This window comes from Cynara cardunculus, assembly GCF_001531365.2.
Source record: "Cynara cardunculus var. scolymus isolate 2C chromosome LG 2, CcrdV1, whole genome shotgun sequence".
NCBI classification, from domain to species: domain Eukaryota; kingdom Viridiplantae; phylum Streptophyta; class Magnoliopsida; order Asterales; family Asteraceae; genus Cynara; species Cynara cardunculus.
This window is the reverse complement of record NC_037529.1, coordinates 67,856,887-67,867,369: the sequence shown is the minus strand read 5'-3', so window position 1 is coordinate 67,867,369 and position 10,483 is coordinate 67,856,887. Positions and strand designations below refer to the sequence as shown.

At 38.7% G+C, this 10,483-nt stretch overlaps 1 protein-coding gene across 3 annotated transcripts; it reads right to left on the bottom strand.

Moving 5' to 3' along the window:
• Positions 1–124: 124 nt before the first annotated feature.
• Positions 125–7,299, bottom strand: LOC112505691 (increased DNA methylation 1-like). Of its 3 annotated transcripts, XM_025109610.1 has the most exons (8): positions 7,034–7,299; positions 5,547–5,859; positions 3,409–5,462; positions 2,672–2,795; positions 2,286–2,368; positions 1,389–1,630; positions 1,184–1,270; positions 125–382 (listed from the first exon to the last, which is right to left on the bottom strand). In XM_025109610.1, the coding sequence occupies exons 2-8, from the start codon at positions 5,677–5,679 to the stop codon at positions 151–153; spliced, it is 2,955 nt and encodes a 984-aa protein (XP_024965378.1). In that variant the 5' UTR covers positions 5,680–5,859; positions 7,034–7,299; the 3' UTR covers positions 125–150. The 3 variants fall into 3 exon arrangements, with proteins under 3 accessions (XP_024965378.1, XP_024965377.1, XP_024965376.1); XM_025109609.1 differs by having other exon boundaries at positions 3,409–5,877; XM_025109608.1 differs by having other exon boundaries at positions 3,409–5,859.
• Between the last annotated feature and the right edge of the window lie 3,184 nt (positions 7,300–10,483).

The window sequence follows — 10,483 nt, the reverse complement described above, 5'->3', positions numbered from 1 at the left end:
CGTTTCCAGATTTTTGTGGGGCCCACATGGCCCTTTCTCCTTTCATGAAAAAATTAGAGAAATGGATGGGTTTTTAAAAAAATGGATGGGAGGAGCCCCAAGTCAATAGCATTTCTTTCATCAGTTGACAAGCCAACTGGGCGCTTAAGGTTACGCCAAACCCAGAGTAGATGGGTCATTTGGGGGTTTCAACGTTTTATGCAAATATTCACATCTTTTAAGTTCAATGGAAAACTCGAGCCAAAACGGCCATTTCTCGTGTACTCTAAATAGAACTGTTACCTCTTCAATAGCATTCATGAGACGCCGACACATTCCTCGGCGCCTATATCTGCTGCATGTCGCAATGAGAGGCAACTCTGCAACCGTTGCCCCATGGATCCTGTATGAGAATATAACGATATTATGTTAGAAGATACATGTGCAGCCAGATGAAGCACGATTTGACAAAAGACCAAAGATAGCATGAAGCTACAAATGATTCCTAGTAAATATAGAGGGAGGTTGAGGGGAAAACCCCGAAAAAAATGAAAAACTAAGACCTTGGTAACCATTCATCTGGACTTGTATGCACATGTGCGTACAACAGGGACCGACCCAGAAATTTTTTCAAACGGTGGCACCATTTGACTATAAGAAAAAAATATAGGGAAAAGTTTTCAAATGGTGGCACCGTTTGACTATAAGAAACAAATATACGGAATTTTTTTTCAAACGGTGGCACCCTTTGATTAAGAAAATGACACTAACAAGATTCGAACTTGAGTCTGAGGTGGAATAAAAGCCTTGCAAACCAACTCTACCAAATAAAACTTGTTCTCATTATAGTTTCAAAATACATACGGTAGCACACAACAAATTGATACGGTTGCACCTTTCACGAACCTAAATTTTTTACCCTTCGATGGAGGAATAATATGGTGGCATGTGCCACCGTAACCACTATACTAGGTCCATCCCTGGCATATAAGTAATTGAAGTTGTTTCTTGGTTTTTATGCATGTGTGCTTGTTATGCATATGTGCATATCGGACAAATTGCTTAGAGATTACTTGCATGTACATGTGCACACCGTCCAGATGAATGGTGTGTTCCTCATGTTTTCATTTTTTTGCAGTTTTCCCTTGACCCATTCAATCTATACCCCATAAGATATAGAAATTTCAGCATCTACTAGAGGTACCTTATGGATGCTGCACAGAGTAAAATGTCATCTTTCTCCAGGACCACTGTGTAGAATCCCTCATAGTTGAGACGAACGAATTCTGATCTGCAGAAAACCAATCGTCGTTTCGAAAGATTATTGTCTAATGTAAAGGGCAGCGATAACAATTGAGTTTATGTGGAAAAAATGAAACAGAAGTTAGGAAATGAAATCTGTTGCTCACCCCCAATTGTACAATACATGTGGTATCATATGGATGCCTGTCCTTGTATCCACCATCGGAAGAAAACACTCCTCCATGATAGTAAGAGCAACAGCCAGTTTTAGATTGCATTCCGCCTTCAGAGCAACAAAACTCTGAGCAGAATGAACCTGTTGTTCACCAGTACACCTCAGAATGGTCCACGAGAAACCATCAGAGATGGGATTCAGACATCCAATCCAGGACTGAAGACCTGAATGAATCTGCGAAAGAGAGACCGAATAGCTTATCACGAATGTCAAAGTATTGCTTCTGATATGTTAGTTAACAAGATTAGCTATATATGTCTGTTTAGTGGTGGCTTAATGATATAGAAAGTGGCTTATTCAGTAAGCTTCTAGGGGAGAGCTTTATGCAGAAAGCCAATTTTTTCCAAACATGTCCCTCCCAATTAAAAAACATGCTCCTCCATCTATGAAAAACCCCTTCCCAACAAAAACCTTCCCAATCTATACAGCTAGGTTAACACACACAGTCAACTTTATCCCTACAAAACCTCATCCCAAGCTACCTTGCTGACTATCATGGCAGATCAAGAACGGTTAGAGGAAAATCCAAGAAAAGGTCTAGGGAGAGCTAACAATGACCTAATTTCATACTCTAGAATCCAGATCCAACTCCCCTTAACAAAACCCACTTTTCAAAAGACCACACCCATCCATTCATGAGATCTGAATACTCATTAACACACAATTAGAAATAAAGTACTATTTCGAGGTCAGGTCTGTGTACATCTCACGCCTCCCAGACCCTACTTTCGAGTGGGATATATTGGGTCTATTTGGTTTATCTGCAGTCACATGATATTCTTTACCGTATTTCCCATTAAAGTCAGGAAAAACATTAATTGCATATTACCTTCTTACAGGTTTCTCCACATAACCAGTAAGGAGCCGCCGATTCTCTCTCAATCCCGTTCTCTTTGATGCATTCCTCATGATCTGTTTACAAGAAAGACAACAATCAGCACATACATGCATTCATCATGAGATCAGTGTTCCATCCCAACGCCTTTAAGGCCACTTAAGCATCCACCTATGCATTACAACCCTACAGGTTAGATAATCTTGTTCTGGTGGAAAGTGACAATTCACCATATCTATTCAGAAAAACGCTACCAACAATTCATGATGGACAACACAGTTAAATTGCTACATTTAACTTGTACTAAAAATAGTTGGATTACTAAGTGGACATTGACGAGAAGCCAGGTCAACTTCTGGTTGATGAGTACAGAAAATTACATTTCCGTTCGCACTGCAAACATTTCAGCGCTTTAGAGACCGATGTCGTCTCAATATGATTGACTACATTCCCGCAACTGCAGCAACAGCACATTGAACAATACCAATTGCCTTCAGGTATCTCCTGGAAAAGCATGAGCATAAAAATGGATTAGAACCTCACCCACAAAAAAAAAATATAGTAGACGAATTAAGAGGCTAGGCAGATTTTATTTAATATTTACATGTCTCATGTATATGGCTTATTCAAAATCAAAATAAACCGAAGCCCCAAGTATATTAAACCAAACCAAACGAACCCTCACACACTGAATTAGGGTCCAACTAAACCAACGATGCACATGCATCTACCTCCTAGGTTCTTAAGATGTTCACATGAGTTCAAAGTAGGTTAAACCTAGATGTGGCAGCCAAAACAGTCACTTGACTCTAATTTGCCCATGCTTTTGCTCTTTTTCCCTTCTGTTTAGATTTATACTTCAGTCTTTCTACTGGTGGCCCTAATCTATAATGGCTCTACATACATGCCCTGCAACTCTTAGATTTTGCCAAGAAATATGACACGGATTAAGATTACATGGATTTATGGATTTGATCGAATGTAGAGTATGAAATTGGCTTCAATCCTATTGACCAAAGCAATTGCTAACGGTCAATTATACAACTACTAGAGTGCAGATTTAAGGGTATGGAAAAAAGATGATAGAACTCAAAGTTCAAAGAAACTAGAGACAAACCTGTGTAGACAAGCATGCTTGATGAAAGGTTGAGGGACAGTTATCGCAGCATATCAACTCACCTCCATCGCCACAAAGACCACAACTATCATCATTTTGGTCAATCTCTTCATCGTGTACAGTTCGTATGGCACTTTTCCTGACCTTGTATTCAGTTGACCAAGCTTCCAGTTGGCATAAGGTGAATGATTTTCCAGACTCCATAAAAAGATTCAAACATGGACTGTTCATGCCAAAACCAGCATGATTCTTGAACTCAGAGACAGAAAGCACCTTCTTACAACACCGACATAGAATACCATCTCGGGTTACAAGCCCATCCTTCACCACTGAATCATCCTTCAGGTTCCGGTATTGGATTACTTCATTGAGATGAATAACACCAAGATCTATCAACAAAGTCAATACAGCTCTTACACCAAGGCCAGACCACTTCCCTTGCACGTGATGCTGCTGCTGTCCACCCTTAGCAAAACTGCGTGGAAGCAACCTGCAACTGCCTTTTTGGCTCTTGTACTTCCTCACAGCTTTAGGAACACGAGAATTCTTTTTAACACCTGACCGTTTTATTGTAGATCGGTTACTTAGTATAGCTGAGAGTAAAAGATCATCATCCTTAAGGTGACAATTCCCTTTTTTCTTCTTTTGATGCTTATTGGACTTTTCACATCTCACCGAGCTCTTAGGACGTGCAGAATCGTGGGCTGATGTCTTGAATCTTGATGGGTTTTTCTTAAGGCCGTCCTTCGAAGAGCAAAGTGATGACTTTAAACAACTTCCATAACTTTCTGCATTATCTAATTTTAATTGAACACTACTCTCACTGATCTCATGCGACCCATAAGGAGCATAAAAACCAAAACCAAACTGATTCTGTCCAACCAAATTGGTCAACTTGATCTCGGGTATCTTCTCTGATTTCCCATGTTCATTCGTTTTCAAGATAGCATCAAGTGCAAAAGATGAATTCTCCATCCTTATTTGTGGGGTTTCATAGCAATTCTTACCCTTCTCCATACACTCTGACCAAAGTTCCATGCCATTTTGACACAGATAGATAGATTCAGACACTCCAGTTGATGTATTTGCAGTTGCAGAAGAAATTGGAACTCCATACAGGTTATTTGTTTGACAAGAAGTTCTATAGGATTTACAGGTTGGAGAGGGAAATGGAACCATGCTACTACTCTTTTTCCCAGTTTTTTTGGTGTTCTGCTTTGCAGTTGTAACTACTTTTTTCGAGGCTAAAACATTACAATTCAAATATAAACTATTCATCACTGTTCTCTCTGCTTTGACTTCTTTACCTTCTTTCAGAAAGGCCAGACTCTTGTCAATGAACACCACTTTCGCAAAGGGATCAAGCACGTACCACCGATGAGCTAAGGCAGTTGCAGCTTTCGAATTTCTCAGTTCTTCGACCTCTGTCAATGCATTAGAAAGATCAGAGCAAAACTGGGTCAAATCTGTCCACTGTGTGCCATCACAGAAATCAATATATTTTGCATCTTCAACTAACCTTTTCCCACACATGTCCCAAGCTCTATGAAATTGGCGAATTGGTCTTCCTTCAGGAGATTTGAAGACATACTCTCCACGCCCTTTACAATGTGTGATTCTATTACGCCTCCCAATTACCCACCCTGCTGCTCTAAGTAAGCAATACGTGTGATAACGCAAATGGGATTTAGGATCCACGGTGGAATCTTTAAGGGGAACCGACAATTCATCTTTATCAAGTTCAATGAAGGAAGAATCTTTCCATCTTTGCTTGGAACATTGAACTGGTTTAGGCCTAGTAACTAAAAGCTTCTTGACATGACTTTCCTCAGAAACAGGTACTGTAATCGCTTTACTTACATCATATACCTTCTGATCATTTGAACACTGAACTACCTTTTCCAGATAATATTTAGTGTTAGAATGTTCTCCGGATGACAATACCTTACTTCGCTTAACTTCAACATCGGGACCATTTCTCATCAATAAAGCAAACTCTTCAGAGATGCTACTCTGAAAGTCTTCCTGACTTGTCATGACTGAATTGTCACTGTCTGAACAAAATGAGATATTTTTAGGCATCTTTTTGTGATTTTCAAAAGTGATTGATCCAGTTACAAAACAACTTTTACTCCTACCACTTTCATATCCAAAGAACACCTCTCTAAATATGTGGTCCTCATCCACTGAACCCTCAAAACCATCATCATGGAAATCCTCGATACCGCAGCTCAACAACATCTTTAAGGATTTGATACAATGACCCTTCATTCAAAGGATCTCTCTTGCTTCCTTGATCAAATAAACTTCAAAACAAACAGGCCGAACCTGTGAAAAGAACTTCACGGCTCCTTGTTTCGACAAAAATAGAAATCTCCACAGATTTATGCATCAAAACATGACCATGGCCGAACTAAACGGTGAACAACCAGCCTATGAACGTAATACCATCTGCAATAACACAAAACCCTGAAAAATCAAATGAAGGTTGCTGTACTAGAGTAAGTTATAAGACAAGATCTAGGGCTTTATTTCTAGAAACTTGCTTACAACAATAACATATCTAATTATTTCTCGAGTTAACAACAACAGGAATGGTCCCCTCGAGTGTGTAACTCAGTTGGAAAGAGGCGGAACGACTTTGCTCAAATACACAACAGGTTCAGGTTCAAGTTTGAATCCCGCTAAGTTAACTCAATAATGCCTCCTCGCATATGGTTCCTAGGGGCGAGTTTAGTGTGAGGCCAGTTAAGCAGCTGGGAATCAACCATTTGCTCAAACTGTTAAGTTATGGAGTCTGATTCAGTTGGGCCAAATATTAGAGAAAGGAAACTCTCAAGATTATGGGTCCAGCCCACTTGGGAGTTTAACCTATTTTTCTTCTATAAATTCAATCTCATGTAATTGTAAACTCTAGCCGTCATATCAGTAAAACCCTTACTAGTGTGGCCGTGGACTAGCTTGATCAAACTGATCAAGTGAACCACGTAAAATCGTGTGTTCTTTTTCTTCTTTCTCTTTTTTCTGTTCTTACTTTATCGTCACCGTATTTGTGTGAGCGATCTCGAGCATCGTTTCCCAACAACTGTTAGATATATTGAGTCATATGGGATTTCCCTGTTTTCTCCCCAATCGAGATATCCTCTGATTTGTCCACGAAATATTAATTGAATCATCAAAATTTTGAAGCCTGAAGTGCAATTATATCCATTTTTGGGGGGATTCGAATTACTATTATCAATTAGAAGAATTTATGGTTGGCTGAGTTGGACTACTACATTGAAGTATCCAGGCTCCGTTTAAAAAAAAAAAACCAAGTGGTAATATATCTATTTTTCTATCATAAATGGTCCTTAATGATGGTTCTAGTTCAGATGTATGAAAAGGTAAGAATCAGCAATATTCATACAAACTAAACAACATCACCACTGCAAGTGACTACAAGGCAAATGAGGTCCAAATAAACAGTAAAACGAATCATAAGATGATGTCAGATTCTGCAGATAAATACATAAATCGAACATCAGAAAATTCAAACTCATCAATCCGAAGATTTCCAGACAGCATTTCAGCTAAAAAAAAAGCAAATAGATGCATATGTATATATCAGTAAATGAAATTAAACCTTCTGACTGCATTTCCCGGCTCAATCAGAACTAGGGTTTGAAATTTTAGGTGACGAGGAGAAGAGGCAAATGAAAGGGGGGAAGCAAAGCAGCTCAAACATTGGTATCATCTCTCAGCCGTATCTCTCACACACACTTCTCACAAGCTAAGTGATAGAAGGATTGAGCTATGGAGATCCCGGCAGCAACCATGATGGCGTCGATAACGTCTTACTGCAGCATTTTGTTGAAAACAAAATCATGGGCGGTTGGTGGTGGTGGTGGACGTATGATGGTAATTATTGTTACCTTTTTTCTTTATATTTTCAGCACGATTTTGAATCCTCCACCGTTTCCAAAATCTATTTTTTCCTTTTAATATGGTCTTTGCATAGCATGGAAATTGATGTGTATGACGACAATTATTGTTGCCTCTTCTTTCTATTATTAGTAAGATTTTGAAATCCCTTCATCCTTTTCAATTCTGTTTTTAGATGGAATTCTATATTATTACACTTCAAACTATATTAATTAGAGCATTTTCAAACTCTTTATGATTAAAAAAACGAGTCAAGGATATTATCCGTAATATCCTTAATGCAAATCTTTCCCATGATGCTAGAGTCATGGATATTATCTGTAATGATTGTTGGACCTGCTCCCAACTGTGAGATAGCTTCAATCCCATCTTCTGTAATCATTTCCTCCTGTCCTTTTCCTTTATGTCATTGACAAACTTCTTTGGAGGAAAAGGGATGGTTGCCTTACGCAGTTTTTGGTTCATGATGTTTGGCTTACCATTCGTCCCAATGAGCTTGACATCGGTTGGTACCACATGGTCTGGTTTTTGTAAAATATTCGCGAACATGCTTTTATTATTTGGGTTGTCATGAAGCAACGTCTCAAGACGCATGATAAACTTCGGTTTTGAGAAGCCTACCTTAATCTGTCTTGTGGGTTTTGTCAAAATGGTTATGATTCTCGTTAGCACATTTTCTTTGAGTGCTTATTTCCCAATCAGGTTTGGAATGAGCTTAAGCCCAAGCTGAAACTCCATGTTGTCCAGGACAACTAGGTTGATATCATCAGGGTCCTCCAGCAAGCCACCAAAAGCAAGACCATTTGGTCTATTATTCCCAAATTAGTACTTGTTAGAACCTTCTACCACCTTTGGCAGGAGAGAAATGATTGTATCTTCAAGAATAAGAGAAGATCTTATGACATGGTGGTCAAGATCATCTCTGATGATGTCTGGTCTAGCTTCTTAGCCTGACCCTTAAGCCTTTTCCGAATGTTGTTCGGGCTAGGCTTGTCTGGAACCTTCCCTAGTGGTTGGTGCTTCTCTTCCTCTCCCCCGTTTTCTTCCTTTCTTTCCCTTTGGGAGCCTTGGTTTCTATCTGGTGGATGCAGTTTTACCCATACCCGAGCGCTTAATCTATCGTTTTCAATGTTTTGATTTTTCTCTTGATAGGAGGGGCCTCCCCCTCTATATCAAAAAAAATCTCCATTATCTTCATTTTGGGGAATATGTTTGAGATGTTCTTAACAGTCCCTCCATCTCTAATTAAGGTTATGTTTAGCAAGCTAGCTGATAGTTGAGTCAGTTGATGAACTAAACACATTTGGCAAAAAAACTAGTTGCTAAGCTAGTTAACAAATGTAAAATGACCAAAAAAAACATGTTTAAAAATTATTCAATTTTAACATTATATATAATTAAAATAAACAATCCTTAGAATTACTCAATTCTAACAATATGGTTAAAATAAACCACTAACATATTTTTAACATTATATAATTAAAATGAAGCACTAACATGTTTTTAACATTATAATATTATAATTAAAACAAACCACCAACACATTTCATCGTATTAAAATACGTAGCAACAAATGTAATAAGGTTTGTTAACATATATTTAAATAAATAGTAGCAAGAATAATAACAACCCGCTAACACATTTCAATTACTTAGGTTTATGTTACGAATGGCCCTTGTTGTCTTGTAACCCTTCTTTCTAATCATGACAAATCCCCACTGACATGGTTTTCATCTTACATTACTGTAATTCTCGTAGTATGGTCAGACTTTCAGGCTGCATGACTATCACCGAGGATTTTAGTTCAGGTTTTAGACCCTTCATAAATGTCCCCTCCATAATCGGTTCAGGCAATCCCCCTAATTGTCACGCCAATTTTTTGAAGGTACTTACATAATCTCGGGTTGTCCCCTCTTGATGATAGCTAGGTATTCCTCATATAAACTTCCTTCATACAATGGTTGGAATCAATCTATTAACCATCTCTTCAACCCTTCCTACGTCCAAAACAGTGACTTGCCCTCGCCCTAACAAAATAACGATACCATGACAAAGTGGTTCCCTTCATATATAGAGCCGCTACCCTGAGTTGTTCACCTTCTTCGATTCCTTGAATTTCAAACAAAACGTTCTACGTGGTAAATCCACCCATATGCATCCTCACCTTCAATTATCGGAATTTTCAGTTTCCTGTACTCGGTACCCTTTGAACCAACTCCCGTTTTTGGCCCATTCATACTTGATCCCATGCTTGTTCTCCCTCTCATTGCCTTTTTTTTTTCTCCTGATACACTTGTATTAACCCCATAGGGAGGCAATAAAAAACCCAGACCATCGTAACGAACGCCTTTTGTCTCGAGTTGCATGCGGTCTACCTTGGTAGACAAATTACCCATCGAAGCAGTCAAGTCACTGATGGCCTTGATAATGTCGTCAATCTTTTAGGTGGTCTCCTTTTACTTTTTCCTTGAGCTGCATTCGAAATTAGGTGAAATCTACTTCCATGCTTCCAATTTTTTTTTTTTTCCATGGTTAGAAGATCGTTCAACGAAAGGAAAATCAAGTAAAATTCTTTGACGTGAACATTGGCGTGATGAACAATGACGTCGTGCATAATATTGCAACGATTCTGGTGATTGACCAAGATCGTTGCTTTGATACCAACTGTTACAAACCATAGTAACTGAACGAAAGAAAATAAACTAGGGTTCCTGTAATTCGAGAAACAAGGGTCTCCAATTGGTTTGAGACTAAAATATTCTTTTGGTTCTTGTCTCGCTTTTACCGAATAAGACTTTTTGGTCTTTACCATATTCATCCGGTAAGGTAATGCGACTTTGTGTCACTTTCCCAAGTAAGTGTTTGGTAAACGGCCCCTAAGGCATGCATCTACTATCATTTTCAATATGTGGTGGTATGCATTGAAATGTTGAATCTTTCGATTTAATATAATCACATGAAAGACCCATGAACCCTTTCTCTGTCCACATATGGATTCCAACACATCATGAAAAGCTCGACCCATTGTTTCTCCAGAGCATTGGAATCCTTCACTATTATCCCCGTTCGAAAGACCTAAAGCAAGTGTATACAAGAATATTCCAATCTTTTCTTGCACCGAGAAGTTACGACTTTGAAGTTAACCCATACT